The sequence below is a fragment of the Rattus norvegicus genome, chromosome 19, assembly GCF_021556685.1.
Source record: "Rattus norvegicus strain SHRSP/BbbUtx chromosome 19, alternate assembly SHRSP_T2T, whole genome shotgun sequence".
In the NCBI taxonomy this organism is placed as follows: Eukaryota; Metazoa; Chordata; class Mammalia; order Rodentia; family Muridae; genus Rattus; species Rattus norvegicus.
The window spans coordinates 60,107,388-60,130,333 of NC_141552.1; the positions used below are offsets into that span (position 1 = coordinate 60,107,388).

A 22,946-nucleotide genomic window follows, 5' to 3' on the forward strand; every position below is an offset into this window, starting at 1 on the left:
GCTGGGAATCAAACCCGTCCTTTGTAAGAATATTAAGTGCTCTTAACCAGGAAGCCATCCCTCCAGCCCCACTAAACTCCCTTTGACCACTGTCATGACCAGTCGTCCCATACTAAGAAGGCATTCTTCCCCCGAGGTCCCTGTAAATGCAAAGCCAGAGACCGTTACAGTCAGAACTGACTCAGTAGAATCCCTGTCTTAACTTTCCTATTGTGACAAAACACCAAGGCCAAAGCAACTTGTAAATGAAATCACTGGATGGGGGAGGGGCTCTCCGTTCCAGAGGATTAAAGCGCAAGACCCGACATTGAAGAGAACATGGCAGCTAGCCGGTGGGCATGATGCCGGAGCAGTAGCCAAAATAACTTAGACCTTAGCTACAAGCATGAGGCAGAGAGAGGGAACTGGGAATGGGTGGGGTGGACTTTTAAAGCCTCAGAGCCCACCCCCAGGGACACACCGCCTCCAACATGGGCATACCACCTAATCCTCTAAACAGTTCCCACCAACTGAGAACCAAGCGTTCAAACTCAAGCCTATCTGTGGCAAACATTCTTATTCAGCTCACCAGTTCTCAAAATGAACACCTGACCTGTGGTAAACACTGTGGTACTTACATCACTGACTCATTTTCACGCTCTTATAAGCAGTCAGCATTCTGAGCTTTTGGGGGTGGGCAATGTTTAGGACCTGTTTGCTGTGTGTTAGCTGACCTTAACCTACAGCTATCCTGCCTCTGCTTCCTGAGCTCTGTGGTGCCAGGTGGGCTGCCATCTCCAGCCACACTACTAAGCTTACTTTTCAGTCATGAATATCCACCCAGCATTCAGACTTAATAGCCTAACGCCATTCTGAACAACTCTCAAAGACGTCTGCTTCATAATTCCTGGAGTCTGAGTGTGTTCCCAAGGCAAAGGACCCTGCAGTGGAGCGAGTGGCCTGTGATGACGAGAGATGTCAGTTATGGAATGTGACAGACTCAACTCCTCATTACTGATTTTGGTGTAGAGGGAGGGCCATTGACAAAGAAATGCAGGTGATTTCGAGAAGCGGGAAAAGGAAAGGTCCTTGGAAGAACAAGCCCAGCTGACGCCTTGGTTTCAGATGACTAGATCCACTTCCTACTCTTTCCTCTTCGGAGATATGAGATAATTAGTCTCTGGGGGGGGGGGGGGCTGGGCTGTAGCTCAACTAGCAGAGTACAAGGCACTGGGTTCAATCTTCAACACCACCAGAGACCTGCTAAAATCCCAGGACTAGGGAGGGAGAGGAAGAGAATCCGGAGTTCAAGGACTCCTTGACTATATGGGGAGTTTGAGGCCAGACTGGACCTCAGAAAATAAGACAAATTTGTTTTGTTTTGTTTTTAATGCGCCGCCGATCAATTCCAGGACCTTAAGCATGCTAAGCAAATAGTCTATAATAGAAAAATTAATGCCGAGTAACAATAAAGCAACTGTCAAAAAAGGTTAAGACTAAAAGCATCCCTTTTATTCTATCCAGCTGTTGCCTGAGCTCAGGTCTCTAAGAAGAATAAAGTGTGGGTCTATGGAACCTATCCAATTCACCTGTTCTCCAGCACTTGGGACTTCAACCTCCAACACGCGCTCGTCGCGGCCGGCTGGGGGCGCTGCGGCCGACGTCCGGCCGGATGCTAATGAGCTCGGAGGCCCCGCCCCCTGCCGGAAGTGGCTGCGGCGGGGGCGGGCACAGTGAGAGGGGCCTGGCGGCCGTGCGGGAGCCATGGCGGCCACGGAGGCGGCGGCGGCTGAGTCTGCGGGTCCGGCCCCGGGTGTCCCGGTCACGCCGGCGAGCACGCGGGGAGCCGCCGCCGCCTCAAGCCCGTGGAGGCCGTCGGAGTCGCGACTGCAAGGCAGTCGACCGCGACTGGCCAGGGCTCGGGCCGCGGCCCCGGTGCCACCGGCCCGGGAGCTGATCCAGCCGTCTGTGAGCGAGCTGTCCCGGGCTGTGCGCACCAATATTCTGTGCACTGTGCGCGGCTGCGGCAAGATCCTGCCCAACAGTCCTGCGCTCAACATGCACCTAGTCAAGAGCCACCGACTGCAGGTGAGCGGGCCGCGGCGGGGGCGCGGGATGTGCGGGGTTTGCGCGGTGCCCTGCCACCTGAGCCCGACCGAGCACGGCGAGAGCGCGGGGCGCGCACACGCACGGAGCCAGCAGCTTCTCGGTGGCGTGCCCACAACACCTCAACGAGCTGCCTGTTTACCCGGGTGCGGAGGATGAGCGACAGGTGATGCCGCCAAGGCACCCTGATGCAGCCCTACAGGCTTTCCACCCCTCCCATGAAACCGCCGGTGGGTCCTACCTGGTCATTCAAAAGCAGCTGCGGGTTGAGCTCCGTGCACTTGAGCTACAAGTTTCACAAGGTTGCTAAGATCAACTCTGAGCAGGAATGAGACGGGAGGGAGGTTTCTCCCGTGGATCTGTAGGAGGAGGTCCACCGGTAGAGAGTGTGACGGTTGTCTGACCCAAACCTCCCCGTGTTACATAAATGGGGACGGTGGTTTTCAAACCAACGTTATACTCTGGAAGCTTGGACAAAATCAGATGTTAGGACCCCATGCCAGACCTGTTAAGTCACAGCTTCTCAGCTTTTACAGTAGGAAGCTTCCTTCCACCATCAGATCTCTGTGCCTCCTGTGCTCCGACTGGAAAACGCAAGTCACTGAAAGCAGTTTTATGCACGTTTACCCTGCTCAGATTTGACTCATTACTTCGGGTTGCAGCATCTATCTGACCTTCAGGTAAAGCCACCTCGGGCAATCCCCCGAGAACTCCCTAACAGCAACTTTGAGGTTTTAGTCTGTCGTAGGGCAAATACCTGCGTCGTTCTTGAAGGGATGCCCTGCCTTTACTTAGCACCTGGACACAAGAGGCAACAGTGATCTCAGAGAAAGGTCAGTCAGGAAATGTCAGCAGGGGCATGCCAAGGAAGTTCTGTGTAGAGGATTGGGCCTTCCAGAACACACAAGTACAACTCATTGCTGACTTGGACCTGCAGTTTTCTGTTTCATCCTAAATGTTAACTCTTCCTCATCATGATTTTGGTGGACAGCGTGTGCCTGTAAGAGTTCCACAGCCTAATCGCTCAGTTCCTAACTATTACAGTTAACAACCATAACCTGCCTTCAGTGTGGTCCCCCTGGCTGAAGGATACATAGCCCATGTCCTCGGATAGGGCAGGCTGACCTCAAACTCACTATGTAGCTGAGAATAACCTTGAATTCTTGATCCTCCTGTGCTGATCCCAAGTGCTGAGACTGCAGGTGGGGGCCATCATTCCCATTTTTATTCAGTGCTTGGGATCAAATCCAGGATTTCATGAATGCTGGGCAAGCGCTCATCTGAGCTCCATCCAGGTGGTTTCTAATCACAAGACAAAGCTGCCTGTCGGTTGGTCTGACCAAGGGCTGGCGTCCTTAGTGTTGGCTGCAGTGACTCTAGCCAGCATTTCTTAGCAAGGTATTTGTTCTTTTCTCTGTTGGGAGCACTATACCCCCAAAACTTGGTAATGTCTTGGATGTGCAAAGATGCCACTGGCTGTGGAGAAGTGATGTGATGGTGTGCTGTAGATTCTGATAATGATTTAAGTGCTCAAAGCTTAGAAATGCACAAGAGGCCAGGTATGACAGGTGACAGGAGGAACCAGTCTGAGCCAGTACAGGCTTGGCTTGGTTTAGTTGGGTTCAGTTGAGTCTTGCTATTTAGCCCTGGCTAGCCAGAATTCACTCTGTGGACCAGAGGAGCCTTAAACTTACCAGGAATGTTCTCGCCTCCACCTCCCAAGTGCGAGGACTTCAGTGTGCTCCACCATGGCCCGCTCTAGCAAATGTGGATATCAACAGTCAGACGTTTACTCAGATTTGAGTATGTCAGTACCAGAGTCCTCTCTGGCATAGAGCCTGTGTGAAGTAAGAACCGTCATTCTTTTTTCAGATTCTCTTATCTGGAGACAGCAGTGAACAGGCTGGTCCATTCCTTATCCCAGATATTGGCAACAGAAAGATGGGCTGTGGGAGAAGATTCCAGCTTTGTCTCTGGAAGCTTTGTTTAGCAGTATTTAAACTGCCTCAGGGCTATGGCTGCTGTTTCCCTGTCAGGCAGCTCACTTCCTGCAACCTCCGCCTTGGTAACCTCAGGGCCCACAGCTCCTAGACATCTGTTGTCTGATGGAAAGGGAGTCTGTTTTTTTCTAATGAAGGGGCTTGTGTGACATAGCCCTACCTTTGTGGTAAGACCTCAAGGTAGCAATTATGTGTACCCTCAAGCTGGCCACTACGCAGAAGTTCTTGTCAGTTCAATTCTTGACATGTGTTATTCTCAAGATATTATTAGGAAAGAAAAGAGTGTCATGAGGACATATAGTCCCCAGAAAGAAGGCCCTATGAGTGTGGGGGAGCAGGACTGATCTCTCCAGCCCCATACTGGCTGAGTTTCTTCAACTCAGTGGAAATCCTCATTGTCTTGGCTACAGCTACTTGAGTGATTCTAATTTTGTTCCCTGTTTTTCTGTTTTCCTGGCCATGATAATTTTTCTCTCCCCTACCAGTGGTTGTATGGTTATTATATTCTAATCTACCCTGCAGCCTAATACCCAAGCCCTTCTGAAGGTTGGCAGATAAGGCTGAGGAATTGTAATCGGTCTTTGGTTTGATGCAGGTTCTCGAAATAAATGTTTATATTCCACGCCCTGAAAGGAAGTGTGGACATGTCATCAGCCAGCCATGCCTGCAGTGGGCTCGGCAGAGAGAGGGAGTGATGATGCAGTGAGGAGAGAGCTAAAATGATCCGGAGGATGAGTGGGAGGAAGTAGGCTCTGCCTGGCTGCTGGAGAGGCATTTGAAAGCAGGGAAGGGCACAGGTGGGCACTCCAGAGCCTGTCATCGAGTGGCATTTGGCTTCTTAAGGCCCAGTGTAGCGATCCTGTGTTCTGCTCCAGCCAGGGATATGTGTTCAGTGGCTTAGAAAGGTTGCAGCAGGTTGCTCCATAAACTGTCTTATATGATGACGACTCACTTTCCGCTTAGAGTGGGCTCCTTGGTGCTTTTGGCAAGGATGGTGAGTGCCAGAGAGTTTGCGCCACCATCTGGTCTTCTTGACTCTACTCTTCGGCCCCACACCCTTGGCCCGCCTTTTCTGTTCTTTAAAGTCTTTTTATTTCTTTCATCTTTGTGCATGCGTGCATGTCAGAAGTATGGACGCTTACAGAGGCCAGAAGCCAGCACTGTGTCGTTGTGAGCTTCCAGCGGTCACGTGGGTGCTAGAAACTGAACTCTGCAAGAGCAGCCACTGCTCTTAACCATGGAGCCACCTCCCTGCACCACCACCCCCAAGCCCACTCCTTTGCTCTCTGTCTTTACTCCAGTCTTGTTTTGTGGAGGCTTTGTTGTGTGGTGTAAAGACGGAGCCTGGGGACTCACTCCTGCTGGCAAGTGCTTCTCACTGAGCGACATCCTTGGTCCCCACCATCTTGGTTTTGGAGACCATCTTCTCTTTTGCAGATTCCTAAAATATTTAAATATTATTATTTAAATTTGTCATTTTTTAATATTAGTAATGATAATGTTATCTTAATAAAGTATCGTCACGTTTCCATCTGAGAGAGGAGTGTTTGGCTGGGAGTAGAATACCCTACAAGCAAGAAGTAGAGCTAAAGGAGCCACCAGCAGTGGGGAGAGTCAAGGAGTGAGAGAAGGACTGTGTGCCAGGGGAGTTCGGACTCTCATTCCAACCACAGACACATGGTGTCCTCAGACGAGCGCATGTCTGACTGTGCAGAGGAAAGGCTACCATGGCTCCTGTTGTACGGTGTGCAGTTGTCTCCTCTCCCCAGCCAGCCTTTCAGCTCACTGGCTCAGAATGAGCAGAAAGAAACCTCAAAGCCCTGTGGGCACCTATGATAAAGGAGCTGGCCCCCCAGAAAGAGGGAAGTGTGGGGCGGTGGGTGGCTGCCGGGGCAGAGGAGTTTAGCTCCATTTGCACGAGGGATATGGTCTCAACCCTACATAATCCTCACTTCCAGGTCTGGTGGGCCTGGTGAGCGTGACACACAATACGCAAGTTCACATGGAACATTTACTGAAAACTCAGAGCCAACCAGTACCACAAATGGGAAATTTAAATTACAGGCTGAGCACCTACAATGCTCCAAATCCAGAACTCTGACCACCAACCTGAGGCTCGAAAACCTTTCAGTTTAGGAGCGTCTGGGGTTTTCCAGCTAGGGACACTGAGACAGTGAAGTCTGTGCAGATATTTGAATCTCAGTCAGTTCTGGTCCCAAGCACTTTGTAAAGGACATTTCGGTGTGAGTTCCATTAGGTGTAAAAGCAGTGCAAGAAAGGGTGAGGACAGGGGTTGGGGATTTGGCTCAGTGGCAGAGCGCTTGCCTAGGAAGCGCAAGGCCCTGGGTTCGGTCCCCAGCTCCGAAAAAAGAACCAAAAAAAAAAAAAAAAAAAAAAAAAGAAAGGGTGAGGACCTGAGTGTCTCAGGCCAGGAAGGTGTGGACATGGTGACACAGGGAAGCTGCTGAAATGGACCGCACAAGGTGATGGCACAGGGACATTTTAAAAATATTCATCTGGGAACAAAATTTAACATTTTTTTTTTTTTGGTTCTTTTTTTCGGAGCTGGGGACCGAACCCAGGGCCTTGCGCTTCCTAGGTAAGCGCTCTACCACTGGGCTAAATCCCCAGCCCCAAAATTTAACATTTTAAAATTATTTCTGAAATACTAATTAAAGATATAGCTCAATGGTTAGGAGTGAGTTCCGCTTTTACAGTGGACTGGGTTCAGCTCCCAGCATCCACACAGATGCTCACACCACATGCAGCTCTAGTTGCAGGTGACCTGACGCCCTCTTCTGGCCTGCATAGTGCATAGGCTTGGCATGTTTGTGGTATGCAAAAACTCATGCATACACACACAGTACTTCAGAATAAATATTTTTATTTTTTTAAAGATTTACTTACATATATATATATATATATATATACACACACACACACACACACACACAGTATTCTGACTTCATGTGTACTTATACACAAGAAGAGGGCACCAGATTTCATTATAGACAGTTAATGAGCCACGATGTGGTTGCTGAGAATTAAACTCAGGACCTCTGGAAGAGCAACCAGTGTTCCTAACCTCTGAGCCATCTCTCCAGCCCCAGAATAAAATTTTACATACATACATACATACATACATACATACATACATACATACATGGCAGAATACCCAGGATGCCTCTTTGGGCACATTTAATAGCTTGAGACCTGATGAAGGAGACAGCTCGTGAATGTGACTTGGCAGAAGGAACTCCACCATGGACATGTGAATTAAGGAGCTGGGAAGCACCTTTCACTTGAACATTCTCCTATGCGTCTCCTCTCACTGATAATAGTTCAAACGTTTCCCATTAAACAGATGATCAGAGGCCAGTGCTTCCAACCTGTGGGTCCTGACCCCCAAATATCAGCTACCCTGCACGGCAGATATTTACACTACAACTCCTAACAGTGGCAAAGTGAGAGTTAGGAAGTAGCAACAAAGTCATTTTACGGTTAGAGTTCACCAGACAGAACATGAGGAACTGTGGTAAAGGTCGCAGCCTTAGGACCTTCACAAGGTAAGGGAACTCGTTTATGATGTCAAGTCTTTTGGCAAAAGGAGAAGTGCAGGGCTGTAGAGATGGCTCAGTCGGCCCCACAAGACAGTAACAATAAAGAGTAAACAGCAAAGGTGAAGCCTGGAGCTGGAGAGATGGCCTGGTGACTAAGAGTGCTGCCTGCTCTTGCAGAGGACCGGACTGTGGCTACTAGCTCCCACATGGGTTCATTCACAGCCCTGGGAACCCGGGCTGTCCTGGCCGCAGTGGGTACTGCACACGGGACAGACACACACAATACTCATAAGTAAGAATAGTTTTAAGGTCATAAGGGCAAGCAGTAAAGTAAAGCTGTGTTGCAGAGTAGGTAGTGCAGAAGCAAAAACAGAAAAGGCCAACTGCGGTGGCAGCTTAGAAGGATCGGGAGGACCTAGAATCATGTACTTTGGTTAAACAGGGACAGATGAAGACTTTTACTGGAAACAAGAGAAAGGAGACTTCTGTGGGGGACCACTTAAATATGAAAATGACTTTCTAGACCAGCAGTTCTCAACCTGTGGGTTCAGTCCCTTTTGGGGGTCAAATGACCCTTTCACGGGGTCACATACCAGACATCCTACACACCAGATATTTATGATTGATGACAGTGCCAAAATTACAGTTGTGACGTAGCAACAAAACAATGTTATGGTTGGTGGTCACCACAACATGAGGAACCCCGGCATCAGGGGTTGAGAACCACTTCCATAGACAGTGCTGTGACATGGTCCTGACAAGTGGACCATCTGAAATGGACAGTCATGTGACGGAGTCTGAACAAAACAAGCGTCCTTCCCTCTCAGCGAGTGTGCAGTCAGTGAGGCCACAGTACCTGTAAGAACCTGGGGAAGACTTGGGCCAGTAGGTTAGTAACATCTCGCACTGAGTGTGCAGCAGACAGGGTGCTGTGCCCCAGGGCGCTGTGCCTCTTAGCAGGATGCCGGGGGAATGGGATTTCTAGGTGGTCTGCAGCAGCTGCCACCTGAGCCCGCCACTCATTTCTTTCTCTGATGACCTGGAGACAAGCAGGCCATGGCCCACCCCTCCTTTACAGCCAGCTGGGAGGGGTCAGACAAGAATTAGGTCTGAGGCCAGCAGGAATCTAGGGCGTGGGTAGCCACACAGAGGACCTGGATTTGATCCCCAATAGAACCCAAGTAAAATGCCTGGTGTGGTAAGGTAGCATGTGCTTGTAATCCCAGGCCTAGCAAATTCCAGACCAATAAGAGAGACTCTCATTCCTGAGGGTGTCACCAAGGTTTTCGCTAACCTCCACATATAGAATATACACATGCGTTTAAATTTTTTTTTTTTTTGGTTCTTTTTTTTCGGAGCTGGGGACCGAACCCAGGACCTTGTGCTTCCTAGGTAAGCGCTCTACCACTGAGCTAAATCCCCAGCCCCGCGTTTAAATTTTTTAAAACTCCCAGTTGACATCGCTTATAGCCTGGTGTGGTGTATGTGTATGTCCAAAGAGCAGGCTGACGTGAGCCTCAGAGCCATCCCAAGCAACATACTAAAAGCCATGTCTCTTAAAATACTTTACATTTTATTTATTTTTATTAGTCGTCATAATAGTAGGGGTGGCTTGCTTGTGTCGTCAGAAGACAGCCTTTAAGAAATGGTGCACACCTTCTATCATTGGCTCTGTGCGTGGTTAACACGGACGGGCACCTCACCTGCCCAGAATTAAACAAAGAAAGAAATTAGTAAAACATTTTAAAAGCTGGACAAGGTAACACAAACATTCCATTTCCAGGCCACTTCTGAGTATGAGTCTGAGAAGTTCAAGGCTAGCCTAGACTACTCAGTGAGGCCTTGTAAAGGAGAGTCTGGGAGGAGAAACCGGATATGGCAAAATACTGGTTAAGAAAAATTGAGTTGCACTTAGCAAAAATTTACCAGAATTGGGAGGTGGCTCAATGGTTACTGCTGGCAGCTCACAGCCATCTATACTTTGTAACTCCAATACCAGAGTTCATTCTGAGACTCTTTAGGTCTCAGTGGGCACCAACCACACAGAATGCAACAGAAGGGTTAAGAGAAAGGGTGTAGGACCTTGTATTGCTCATTATACCGCAAACAGCCAATGCCTACAATCAGACTACTGCTGAAGCTACTTTAGGTGACAGGATATGATAATCAGATCCAAGTCCCAGCTGGGAACACAGCTACCCTTGCCTAGTGTGTGAAGCCTGGGTCAGTCCTCAGTACGATGGAGGTGAGCAGGAAGGTCTTCACATAGTGTCTATAAAGTACATGTGATGCACGACCCACGTGTGGGGGCCACACCTACATTAGTGCTGGCTGGGAAGGGAGCCGAGAGGAACACTGGAGCTCCTTAGCCACCAGCCTGGTGGAGTCGAAGAGCTCACGTTCAGTGAGTGTATCAGTCAGGTTCTCTAGTAACTGGGCTTACAGAATGAATCTCCCTGTATGAAGGGGATCTATTGGGAGGACTTACAGGCGCAGTCTAGCTAATCTAACAATGGCTGGCTGTGCACAGAAAGCTCAGGAATCAAGTAGTTGCTCAGTCCACAGGCTGAAAGTCTGAGCCTGTCTTCTGTATATGCTGGAGTCCCAAAGAAGTAGGCTCCAATGCCGGTGAAGGAATGCTGTGCTAGCAAGGGGAGGGCAAGCAGGCAGAGAGCAGAGGCTTCCTTCTTATATGTCCTAACATAAACTTCTGGCAGAAAGTGAGGCCCACACTGAAGGTGTGTCTTCCTACCTCAGATGTCCAGACTGAGAATGGATACACCCATTTCAAACCTAGCAAAAGATCTCTCACAGGTGTGCCCTCCATTTTTGGATTGCAGCTCATTCCAGACATAGTCAAGTTGACAACCAAGAGTAGCCATCACAGAAAGGGACCATGTCTCCAAAATATAAGATGGAGGGCCAGTGAGACAGCCCACCAGGTCAAGGTGCTGGGCTGTCCAGCCTAATGCCCTAAGGGCAGTCCCTGGATACAAGAACAAGAGACTTTTACAAATTGTTCTACATGTGTTCTGTGGCACATGCATACACATACTAAATAAATAAACATGATTCTTGAAAGTAAAGATTAAATGGAGAATGATTTAGGCCTGCTGTTGACCTCTGACCTTTATACATTTGCGCTTCATGCATGTGTGTGCAGACTCCTACACGCAGTAAAAACTGGAAAGCCACCGTGCTCCCAGTGAGGACAGTATCCTCTCAGGCTGAGACTGTGACTGTTGAGGATGACACCCAGGAGCAAGGGCAGCCTGACGTGTGGGGGCTGGGAGGACCGTGCCCACCAACAGCCTGTCACGATGAGTTTTGTAAGACAGTCGCTGAGCTAAATGTGGGGCTGCACCTTTAATTCCAGGCAAAGCTTTGATTTTGAGGCCAGCTTGGTCTACACAGAGAGACCCTATCTTGAAGAAAGAAAAAAAAAAGATGGTAACTGCTGGATTTTACTTTTGCAGGATGGCATAGTAAATCCAACAATAAGAAAAGATTTGAAAACTGTACCGAAATTCTACTGTTGTCCAATCAAAGGATGCCCTCGAGGCCCTGACAGACCATTTTCTCAGTTTTCTCTGGTTAAACAGGTATGTGACTGACAGCACTTTTCCAAGGTGTATGTGTTAATTACGTTGCTGTTACCATGCTAAAACACTATGACCAAGCTGGAGAGACAGCTCCGTGGTTAAGGGCAATGGTTGCTCTTCCCGAGGACCTGCATTCAGTTCCCAGCACCCACGGGGCGAAACTTACAAAGGTCTGTAGCTGCAGTTCCAAAAAATTCCACACTCTGCTGGCCTCTGTAGGAACTACACATATGCTATACATAGACATACATGCACATAAAATACCCAAACACATAAAATAAGGATAAATGAATTTTTTAAATAAACAAGTAAAACATTGTGACTGAGGCAGCTTATAGCAGGAAGTGATTGTTTGACTTACAGTTCCAGTGAAGTGAGGGTCCGTCATGGCTGGAAGCAGGCAGCATGACTGGAGCAGGAGCTGAGTGTTCATGTCTTAAACTGCAAGCAGGAAACACAAAGAGCAAACTAGGAATAGCACGTGGCTTTGAGCCTCACGGGCCATCCTCAGGGCCATACATTCACCAACTTCTCCATATCTCCTAAACGTAACCAGACAGCCAGCAGTCCACTGGGGAGCAAGGATCCGAGTACCTGAGCCTCTGAAGCCATCAGACCAGCACAGTGCATACAGATGGCATAAACTCAGTGTGTGCCGTATCTGCTGAGCAGGCATAAGCAGTGCATACAGATGGCAGACTCAGTGTGTGCCGTATCTGCTGAGCAGGCATAAGCAGAGGTCCAAATGTGAGTGGGAGCCTCTGCCCAGGTTCCTCAGTCAGCGTGGGTGTAAGACGAGGCTTGTTCTGGAGTGAAAGGCCCATACCCAGGTTTGTAGAGGAAGGAACACAATCCAGCCAAGAGTTAGAGCATTTATGCTGCATACCGCTGAGGAGGTGTGCCTCTGAGGGCAGCAGCAAGACACAAGGCCAAGAAGGAAGAACATTCGGAAGGCCAGAAAGGCTGCTGTCTTGTGAGCAGGAAGGGACCCAGCTACTGAGGAAAGAGAGATTGGAGATGAAAAGATGGCCCAGTGGCTAAAAAGCACATACTACTCTTGGAGAAGACCAAAGTTCCACAAGAGTTTAAACAGAAATGAAGTGGTTCCTGCTGACTGCCGTCCTGGAGACACTGCAGAGAACACTGTCTTAGGGTTTCTATTGTGGGACCCAAAAAGCAAGGTGGGGAGTAAAGGGTTTGTTCAGCTTACACCTCCAGGTCGTAGCCCATCCATCACTGGAGGAGGTCAGGACAGGACTCAAGCAGAGCAGGAAATGGAGCTGACGCAGAGGCCAGAAGGCACTTACAGGTTTGCTCATCATGGTCTGCTCAACCTGCCTTCTTGTAGAGCCCAGGACCTGCAGCCCAGAGATGGCCACACCCACAGTGGGCCAGGCCTCCCCATTGATTACTAACAAGAAAGCGTCCTTACAGCCTGGTCTTACTGAGGCGTTTTCTCCTGAGGCTCCCTCCCTTCAGATAACTGTAGCGTAGGTCACAATGACATAAACTTGGCCGGCACACTGTATACTCTTGCCCACAGCACCTAATGTGTAGCTGAGACTCTGAACACATGGGCTGCTTCCAAGGCAGCCTGCCCACTGTGCATAAGGAGAGGCATATGTTAGACTGAGGTTTGTCCACTGGCAAATGCTATACCTGTGATCGTGGGGAAGCTGGGCGTGTGGGTGGGTCTGAATGCGAGGCTGCCTCTCATCGTTCTCTGCAGCACTTTATGAAAATGCATGCGGAGAAGAAGCACAAGTGCAGTAAGTGCAGTAACTCCTATGGCACCGAGTGGGACCTGAGAAGACACGAGGAAGATTGTGGCAAGACCTTCCAGTGTACGTGTGGCTGTCCCTATGCCAGCAGAACCGCACTGCAGTCTCACATCTACCGGACTGGCCACGAGATCCCTGCAGAACACAGGTGAAGCCCTGTGAGGAGTTGGACATGGGACTTCCTGAGCAGCCAGCCACAGAGGGGGCAGAGGGAACAGGGAAGGGACCTGTGGCTTTAAAAAGGGTGCTTCTGGGATAGCAGCAGGAACGGTAGAGCCCCAGGCCAGGACCTCTTTATTTTTTTATTTGAGGCTGCGCCTATTGATTACAGGTGTGTCCTCCTGGGGCAGCCCGGGTGCTGGGGTCTCAGGGGTGTGCCACAGTGCCCAGCACAGCCTGAAAAGCTGATCCGGGTGCTTTGTGGTTTGAAAGATATTTTATTTTTACCTGTGTGTATGTGTGTATCAGTATGTGTATGTGAATAGCATGTGTATGCGGGTTCCTACAGAGGCTAGAAGAGGGCATTGGAGCCCCTGGAACTGGAGTTACTGGTGGTGTGATCGGCCTGATGTGGGTGCTGGAAACCAAATTCAGATCCTCTGGAAAGCAGCAAGTGCCCTAACCACTGAGCCACCTCTCCAGCACACAGTTCCTGGTGCTCCCTTCCTGTTCCCATCTGAAAAGCTCAACTTCAGGCATCTTCTCTAGAAAAACAGATTGCTGAGAGCTCAGCGTTAGACTGTGACTCGTGTTTCCTTTCGTCTGTTTACCTACAGTCTGAGGTGCTGAGGATTGGCTCGGGGACCCTGAATGCGGAGCAAGGGCTCAGCCCTGAGTCACTGCCAGTCCTCATCCTTTCTTCTTTGACACCAGCCCTGGACTCTCTCTGAACCTTAGGCTGCTCTTACACATCCTGCCTAGCCTGGGTAGCTAGAACTAGAATTACAGAGTCAGCTTTAAATTTCATTTTAAAATATCAAATTTACATTTGGTGTGGTGGCTTTCTGCTGTAGGTGTGATACTTATAAGCTTCTTGATTTTAAAGTTCCTGATTTTAAAGATCTATCCTAAGGGAGATGATGGCTCAGTGAGGACAGGCTCTTGCCTTCAAGCCTGACAACTGAATTGAGCCTCAGGACCCATGTGGTAGGAGGAGAGAACGGATTCCCGTGAGTTGTACTATGTGTACTGCTTTAAAACTCCAAGTTGAGAATGGAGTGTATTTAACACATTTGTGAAATCCCTTAGGAGAAGCAGGAAAGATCCCAAAAGTTAAGGCCAGAGCTAGAGTAAGTCTCTGAAGAGAGGTTTCCAAGTGCAAGCCTAACTCTCAGCACAGCCAGAAAGGAAGCATCACCACCGTTTGAATCCCCCCCTCCTGTGGGAAATGGCACTGAGTAAGGAAGACATGGTAGGGTACTCAGTGAAAGCTACCCTTCGGGGGCTGGAGAGATGGCTCAGCAGTTAGGACAGCCTTCTGCTCTTACAGAATTCCTGAGTCCGGTTCCCAAACAGCTCAAAACCACCCATAACTCTAGCTCCAAGGAATCCCAAACCCACTCCAACCTCTGTCGCCTTGTACGCATAACTAACACAGACACACACGCACGCACATGAATAAATATGTGTCATCTTAAAGTTGAACTGATTTTGCTGTGTTCTGTTTCCAGAGACCCACCTAGTAAAAAAAGGAAGATAGAAAGCCAAACGCTGTCCACTAAAACCATTGGACCACTGGGTGACCAACCAGCCCCTCGCCAAGATGCCCATGAGCCACGTGCTTCGGAAGTGAAGCTAGCAGCCTCCCTTGAAGACTCTTGTAGCTCCCACACCAAAAAGCAGAGCTTCCCAACGCCTCCTAGGTGCCCCCAGAAGCTGCTTCTACCAAAGCCCAAGGTGGCTCTGGTTAAACTCCCAGTCATGCAGTTTTCCCCTGTGCCTGTCTTTGTGCCTACAGCGGACTCCTCGGCCCAGCCCGTGGTGTTAGGTGTGGATCACAGTTCTGCAGCGGGTGCTGTGCACTTAGTACCCTTGTCAGTAGGAACCTTGATCCTCAGCCTGGATTCAGAGGCCTGCTCTCTGAAGGAGAGCCTACCTCTCTCAAAAATTATCAGTCCTGTTGTCGAGCCAATGAATACAGGTGTTCAGGTGAACTTGGGCAAAAGTCTGTGTCGTCCTTTGCAAGAGGGCGGGAGTGTGTGTCAGAAGAACAGCATTTCCTCAGCCAACGTGCAGACAGATCTGTCATATGCCTCAGCCAACTTGATACCCTCTGCTCAGTGGCTTGGCCCCGACTCCTCTGTGTCATCGTGTTCTCAGACTGACCTGTCCTTTGATTCTCAAGTGTCCCTTCCTGTTAGTGTCCACACCCAGACGTTGGTGCCCAGCTCTAAGGTCACTTCATCCATAGCTGCCCAGACAGATGCGTTTCTAGACGCCTGTTTCCAGCCCAGTGGGGTCTCCAGAGAAACCCAAACCTGTAGGATACAAAACCGCACAGATGACCCAGTGCCGGTAGGCCACCCTGGGCTGTGTGGGGACATTTTTGAAGGCGTCCATTCGTCATATGGTGTGCCCAGCGACAACATCATGAGTAGCAGTTTAGTTGCAGAGACAGTAACTCACAGTCTGGTACCTCAGAGTGACCCCAAGATCCTAAGCCAAGTCATGGAAAAGTCTGCGCCCGTGTTAAACTTCAGTGCCCAGAACAGCATGCTTCCTTCACAAAACATGACCGATAACCAGACCCAAACCATAGATCTACTGAGTGACCTAGAAAACATCTTGTCCAGTAATCTGCCAGGCCAAACGCTGGATAACCGGAGTCTCTTGTCTGACACAAACCCCGGGCCTGACGCCCAGCTCCCATCAGGTTCAGCGCAGAACTCCGGGATTGATTTTGATATTGAAGAGTTCCTCTCAGCCTCAAATATCCAGACTCAGACTGAGGAGAGTGAACTCAGCTCCATGAGCACTGAGCCCGTCTTGGAGTCCCTGGACATCGAGACACAGACTGACCTCTTCCTGTCCGATCCCTGCACACAGCCCTATGGGCTCAGGGCAGGTTCGGGTTTCCTGGGCCTCGAGATGTTTGACACACAGACCCAGACAGACTTGAACTTCTTCCTGGACAGCAGTCCTCACCTGCCCCTGGGCAGCATCCTGAGACACTCTAGCTTCTCCATGAGCACCGACTCCTCTGACACAGAAACCCAAACGGAAGGGGCCTCCCCAGCTCGACATGCACCCACGCTGGAGAGCAAGGTCCAGCTGAGCAGCACAGAAACACAGACCATGAGTTCTGGCTTCGAGCCCCTGGGGAACTTGTTCCTCACCAGCAACGAGACTCAGACAGCAATGGATGACTTCCTTCTAGCTGATTTGGCCTGGAATACGATGGAGTCCCAGTTCAGTTCTGTGGAAACCCAGACATGCGCAGAGCTGCATGCTGTCTCCAGCTTCTGAAAGTGCAACCAGGCACCCCACTCCTTGTGGGCTTAGAACATGGGGACAGGGACAGCGGCATGGACTGGGGTGCAGTCAGTGGGGCAGCTGTTTGGGTTCTCTGCAGTTCTTGGTGTTTTGTACTCGTGAACACAAGATTGGTGTGCAAATGTGAGTGTATTATAAAGTGTAAAGTGTTGCTCTTAAGTGTCGCCTGCGTCTGCTCCTGTGTAGCCATTCTATTTTACACTGTAAAACTTAGACCTGTCTAGTTAAAGCCTAGCTTACCAGGCAGTAGGGTGCAAGCTTTGCAACTGCTTTAACTGAGGAACGGCACACTTAAATGGCACCTCAAACGCTCAGACAACGCTTGTGTGGCTGCTGACTCCTGAGATGCCACCACCTTGCCTTGTCACGTCCCTCTGACTTGGAAGCACCAGGGGAAGCCATAGCTGTCTTTAGCTTTTATGACAGTTTTTAGTCTCTGCTGTCTCTTCTCTCCCAAGCTGTGACTGCTGGCAGCTTTGTGTGCCATCCTTCTCTCTGTGAGGTGACCGGCCATTGTGGGAACAGCGAGCACTTAGTGTAAATAACAGTTTAGTAAGAGGAAGGCATCCAGCCTGTGGAGATGTGCACTGTGGAAACCCATCGTCTTTTTTTTTGTTGTTGTTTTTTATCTTGGGCTGATCCTGCTTCATGGAAAAGCTTTTCTCTTCTCTCTTGATAGTGTTGATCAAAAAGATCTCTGTGACCAAATCTGTGGGATTGCCACGTGACAGACAGTAGCCAGCTGTAATTACACAGGGGCTAGATGGTAGTTACTGGTTGACCCCAGAGCTTCTAGCTCTCTATAAATTGGGGTTCCTGTGACTCCCCACTCTTTGTGCTCGGTTGATTTGCTAGAACTCAGGGATACCGTTTCTGTGAAGGGTTAGACTGGGTAGAAAGGGGGCAGAGTACGTCCATGGCTTCTCTAGGCACAACACCAACCACGTCTGTGTGGTTCCTTGCAGAAACCTTCCAAACCCAGTCTTGCAGGGTTAATGGCTCCTTCGTTGTGTGGGTAGAGAGTTAACTTAAACCATTAGTGATCAACTTAACCTTGAGTGTTACCCTTCCCAGTTGCGTTGGGGGGTAGGGATGAAGCTGTAAATATCCCAACCTTTCAGTCATTAGTTATGCCTTGGTCTCCCCTGTGACTTGTCCCCATCCTAATATTACCCGGAAGCTAGCAGCTACCAATGACCTCATAGCAAGCAAAAGCAAAATATGTTTCCGAATGCTTCGGGTTTGGGGGAAGTTATGTGCAAATACACACTTTACATCACCACCCCACAAACATCCTTCCTGCTCCACAGGAGACCGTGGGCCTACCCGACTGTAATGTACTCAGAGACCCTCTAAGGATTAAAAAGGAAAATGTGGGATGAGGAAAAGACATTTCTGCCCAGCCCCCTGTCAGTATGCTGCACTTCGAACCTTGATAGGAGGAGCAGGGCCCTCAGAGTCTTTCCTTCCATCCACCCCCATCTTTTCCTTCGCTCAGGCAAACAGATGATGTGTACCTTGAGACTAGCAACTGTAGAATAGATCCATCAGTAGTATGCTAACCTAGAGCCTGTTAGGATACATTCTTTAAAGAGGAAAAAGTCTGGAGACTAACTGCTCCAATAGATAAAACACTCTCATTCTGAGTGGAGAGTGAGGTCTAGCATGCCTTGGGGGGCTCTCTGTGCTAAGTAGATCATGGATTCATAGCTGTTGCCCAACTCAGAGGCAAATCAGAATGAGCACAGCCTGGGGACCCTTTCAGTCTAGCTTGGAAATCCCTGTTCTTTCTGTAGCATAGGTTTGTGCTGCCACAAGCTGAACCTTCAAAATAAAACCTAAGGGGGCTGGTGATGACTCATTAAATAAATTGGTATTGCTGCCGTCCTGTCCCATTCACCCGATGCAAAGGACTTGGTAATGGGCTAATAACACACCCGGCAGAGGAGTGCAACCCAGGAGCTAAACCGTGGTTTTGGTCACAGTCGTCTGTGAATGTGAGTTTCAGAAGAGACATAAAGCCTTAACTTAGATTTTCTGTTGTGTTGGAATTGTCGCTGCCTTAACGCTCAAGCCCTGTTTAAGCCCTCCGGCCCCGGGAGAGCTGCATGTGTGCTCGTGGTTCTTTGTAAATAGAAGTGCAGTGATCTATGGCTTTAAGTTTTTGTGTCTGTGGCAATGTGTCTTTATATATAGTTACAGGAAAAAGAATGGAGCATGTAATTGTCCTTCATGTGCAAGAACTGTTCCCACCAAACCTTAGTTACCTGAACTCCCCTAAGGTTGTAAACATAAATTCAGTGATTAAAGAGAATTCTACACCTTTCTGTGTGGGTTTTGTCTACACTTACGATGCGAGTCTGTTGCCCTTTTAGTGAACTTGTGTATTTCAGAAGATGGTAATGAAATGGTTGTGCCCAGTTACTTTCACGAAAAGACAATGACACTTCCCTGAGCAGGTACCTGAGGGATGAAGAGGTGGCTTGGTGGTTCGGACAGCTTGATGCCCTTCCCAAGGACCCAGTTTGATTGCCAGCACCCATATCACAACCAGCCGTAGCTCTAGCTTCAAGGCTTTGATGCCCTCTGGACTTGGGAGGGAGGGCACCCTACACATGTGCAGACACGACATTCATAAATTAAACAATAAAAGTATAAGCCCAGCACAGTGGTACTGGCCTTTAATCCCAGCACTCACAGGCAGAAGCAGGCCAGTTACTATGAGTTCAAGGCCAGCCAAGTCTACTTAGTAAGTTCCTAGGAACAGCCAGGGCTGAATAGTGAGACCCTTTGTCAAAAACACATCTCTTTTGCATTTTAGATAGATATGACATACCTTGGGTCATTTTTAGGAAAGTTTATTATTGTTAATAATTCTGTATGCCTTTAATCTAGCACTAGCAGGCAGATCTCTGAGATCAAGACCAGCTTAGTCTACATATAGAGTAATCTTGATAGCCAGGGCTGTAATACAGAGAAACCTGCCTCGAAGAAACAAAATAATTCACTCATTCATGCACTCAGCACGTTTGATCCTGGTGTAATGGGCTACCTTCTCTCCCTGAACAGCTAAGACTAAAACAAGAGAAACAGCAAGTCAGTGGCTTTTTGCTGTGTTGCTGATCTACAGGAAAGATAAACCTGTGTTTTTGCTCCCTTTGATAAAAGGAAAATTTTGAGTTTTTGTAGCCTTATATGAAAGATACTGAGTCCAGTTCGGTATTACTTTTTCATTTGTAGAAAATGGCCAGCACTGGTCTGGCTGTGAAATCCCTCTAGAAGCTGATGGGGCTGCGTTCTCACTTGTGTGGATCCCATTACGATGTGTATATTAACTTCATCTGAATCTGATCATCCCGACTGGCACCCACGGTAGCTGGGAAGGGAGCTTAGGGAATAAACCACCCGGCATCTTCACTTGAGGAATGAAGTGGACCGGAGTGGGCACAGCAGCCCACCAGTATGCAATCCCGGAGAGAGAAGATGGAACCCCTGGAGCAAGCTGGCTAACTAGACCGGCCTTGGCGGTGAGCTCTGAGTTCAATTGAGAGGCTATGCCTCCATGAGTAAGGTGGAGAGAATTAAGGGCGACTCCCAGTATCAACTTCCACATGAATATGTTCACCCACATACATGTGTGAACATACATATGAACATATGCATACATGCAGACCACACACAGACACATTTAAAATGGAAAAAGAAAATAAATTCCCCAAAGAGCACTTGCTATAGATATTTGTGTTTCTTTCTTGGCTTTTTGAGACAAGAGCCTTGCCACGTAGCCCTGGCCTGGCACAGTGCAGGTGATCCTGCCTCAGGCTCCCGAGGCTTCGACTGATACATTTAAACGGAAGCATTGAATGCTTGCTCAAGGCCTTTAGAGATCATAAGGAAGGGATCTGGGACCGAGTGCTATGAAATTGTGTTCTCTTTCTTCTTATATCAGTGCATCCGTGCTGTCACCAGAAGAGTGTTCAAGTGTCACTGATCTGATAGTGGGAGAGGACAACATAGACGCCACATAGACCCCACATCCAGATGTGTCTCCCATTGTTAAAAGACAGGAATTTTCATCTAGTTTCTTCAGCCAAACGCTGCCTAGTACGATATTCTTAGGACCATAGAGAGCCTTGGTTGTCTGTGTGGTGCTCAAAGGGCCCTTTCTGTTGCCAGGGCTGTCTCTGTCAGCAGACACACTGGTGCCTTAGTTCACACATTAGGACATACGGACTATGGGACAAATGGAGAGGGGTCTCAGGCTCTGGGTTCTCAAGCAGTTAATAACATGGACTACACTGAAAGGGGAGTTTTGGGGAGGAAGAAGGGCCAAACAGGGTGAGTGAACAAAGAACACTGTCTGCTTGAACTGCATCAACAAGGCTCCTTGTTCTTTTAAAAGACTACATTTTATATTATCTTACTAAGTAACAAAATAAAGCCGTTTGTGACTGCTCTAAATGGATGGATTTCAGAGGCCAGCCTACAGTAAGCATATTGGCTCTCAGAGGTCTCTATTAACCTTCAGTTCCTTGAAGCAAGTACAAGACAGACGGCTACCAAATGGACAACAGCAACGAGATAAACAATTTTGTGAAAAAGAGTCATAGTCCAGAGAGTATGTCTAAAATGAAAGCAAGGTTGAAAATAGTTCTATGGTGACTTGTCATCTCCCTCAGAGTTCTTCGCTCAACATCAAAGTTCTGTGCTCAACATGGGCAGAGACCTGTTGGCTCTAGAATGGTGAACCGTAAAGCCTGCCACACATAAATGAAACCTTGTTCTGAGCATAGCATCGCCTTGCTGCTGCCCCTCATGCAGCTATTTGAGCTGGGCTGTCTGGTGACCCCGTGGCTGTTTGGGCCCCAAGTGAGATGTGAATACTTGACTGCCTTTTAAATATGCTGGTTGGGTTGGAATCTGAAACAGATCTCTCTTACTTTGTCTTTCTTTTCCTGTGCTAATGCAACTTCAGAAAATTTAGAGCCAATGCAAAACAAAAACAAAAAACCAAAGAGAAATCCTTGCCAGAAGTCGGTGCATCCAAATCGACTTGTCATAGATAACCATTCAAATTCTCTTCAGCGGAGCTGGGCACAACGCTCACAGGTTTAGAGCACTGGCTGCCCTTGCAGAGGTCCTGGTTCGGTTCTCAGCATCCACCTTGCAGCTCACAACCACTTCTGACCCCAGTTCCAGAGGACTTATTTGATATCTTCTTCTGGCCTCCATGTACGTGGTACACAAACACGCAGACAAAACACTCAGGAACATAAATCAAATCTAGTGAATTCTCGTTCTCAGAAACTTCTAAAATTGACATTTCTGTATGATGCCAACCTCGGCAAACTACTTTAGGAATTGTTTACTCTGCTTTATTTCTGTTCTCGGAAATTATTTTTGTCTCGCTGCTTGGAAGTCTGGTACTGCTAGTAAACTACACTAGTTTCAATCCTTTTTTTTCCCATTTGCAGCTTTTTTATAGAAAGGTGTATTTTTGTGTCTTGTAGACACTGACACGCACAGACTTCTGCATGTATTACAAGAAGCAGCCTCTCCAGAGGGGACTCATCTCTGGCTGGAGCAGTGTCACCAAGAGTCGTTTTCTTGCTATATTCCCTCAGCAGGATAGGAGGTTACATTTTCCCCTAAGCCCCAGGCCTAGCTAGTCTCAGGCACTTGGCCACTTTAACAGTATCCTCTCTCTAGCTCGGTTTAGCTTGTATCTCTGTAGATGAAGACACCCCAGACCTTGCTCCGGTTTTGTGGAGATTAGTTTAAGCCACCTACCAGTCCTGTGATAAGCTGAGGGAAAGGCAAAAGGTGACAGGAATTTGAGTTTCCATTGGCTTCCCAGCCACTAACACCAACAGGAAGCCATATGTCTTGTGTGGAACATGTTATATTGAAAGTGCTGTGCCTTGAACTACCTAGCGGTCATGGCCTCACTTGGTCTTGTCTCCAGTGCTCTGCAAACCTAGCACAGAAAGTGACACCACCGGTCATTCTTCATTCCTTTGCTTTTGATATAAACATTTCCATTGAAATTGATGCGTGGGATTCTGGCAGGACCAGATGGGGTTTCCACATGGTTTGGGGCCACTCAAAAGGCCTTGATATATATCACAAGCACGTGTCACCACACCCAGTTTTATGTCGTCCTGGAGATTGAACCTAAGGCCTCGTTGGTGTTCGGGAAGCACTGTGTCATCATCAAAGCTCTCCCGACTCAAGGCTCTGGGATCTATGCAGAAGTGGGGTCAGAAAGACTGTAAAAGCCAGAGGTAACGGATGACTTCAAAGAACGTGTCTCCTAGACACAACAGGAGGGACTGATGCACATAGGAATTTACAGAGACAGTGGCAGCATGCACATGGCCCACACAGGTTGAAGCCAGATAGGGGTCCAGCACTGAGAGTAGGAAG

The 22,946-nt window shown here is 48.6% G+C and overlaps 1 protein-coding gene across 4 annotated transcripts; it reads left to right on the forward strand.

Moving 5' to 3' along the window:
• The first annotated feature begins 1,709 nt into the window (after positions 1–1,709).
• Positions 1,710–18,846, forward strand: Atmin (ATM interactor). 4 transcript variants are annotated; one of them, XM_087594771.1, is made up of 5 exons: positions 1,710–1,746; positions 1,826–2,067; positions 11,122–11,247; positions 12,977–13,176; positions 14,699–18,846. In XM_087594771.1, the coding sequence occupies exons 2-5, from the start codon at positions 2,038–2,040 to the stop codon at positions 16,491–16,493; spliced, it is 2,151 nt and encodes a 716-aa protein (XP_087450897.1). In that variant the 5' UTR covers positions 1,710–1,746; positions 1,826–2,037; the 3' UTR covers positions 16,494–18,846. The 4 variants fall into 4 exon arrangements, with proteins under 4 accessions (XP_087450897.1, XP_087450898.1, XP_087450900.1 ...); XM_087594772.1 differs by lacking the exon at positions 12,977–13,176; NM_001191786.2 differs by having other exon boundaries at positions 1,744–2,067.
• The last annotated feature ends 4,100 nt before the right edge of the window (positions 18,847–22,946 follow it).

Coding starts and splice junctions, on each gene's coding strand:
- Atmin (NM_001191786.2), top strand. CDS start 1,744: ATGGCGGCCACGGAGGCGGCGGCGGCTGAGTCTGCGGGTCCGGCCCCG. Junction 11,248..12,976: donor AGTTTTCTCTGGTTAAACAG/GTATGTGACTGA, acceptor CGTTCTCTGCAG/CACTTTATGAAAATGCATGC. Junction 13,177..14,698: donor GAGATCCCTGCAGAACACAG/GTGAAGCCCTGT, acceptor TTCTGTTTCCAG/AGACCCACCTAGTAAAAAAA.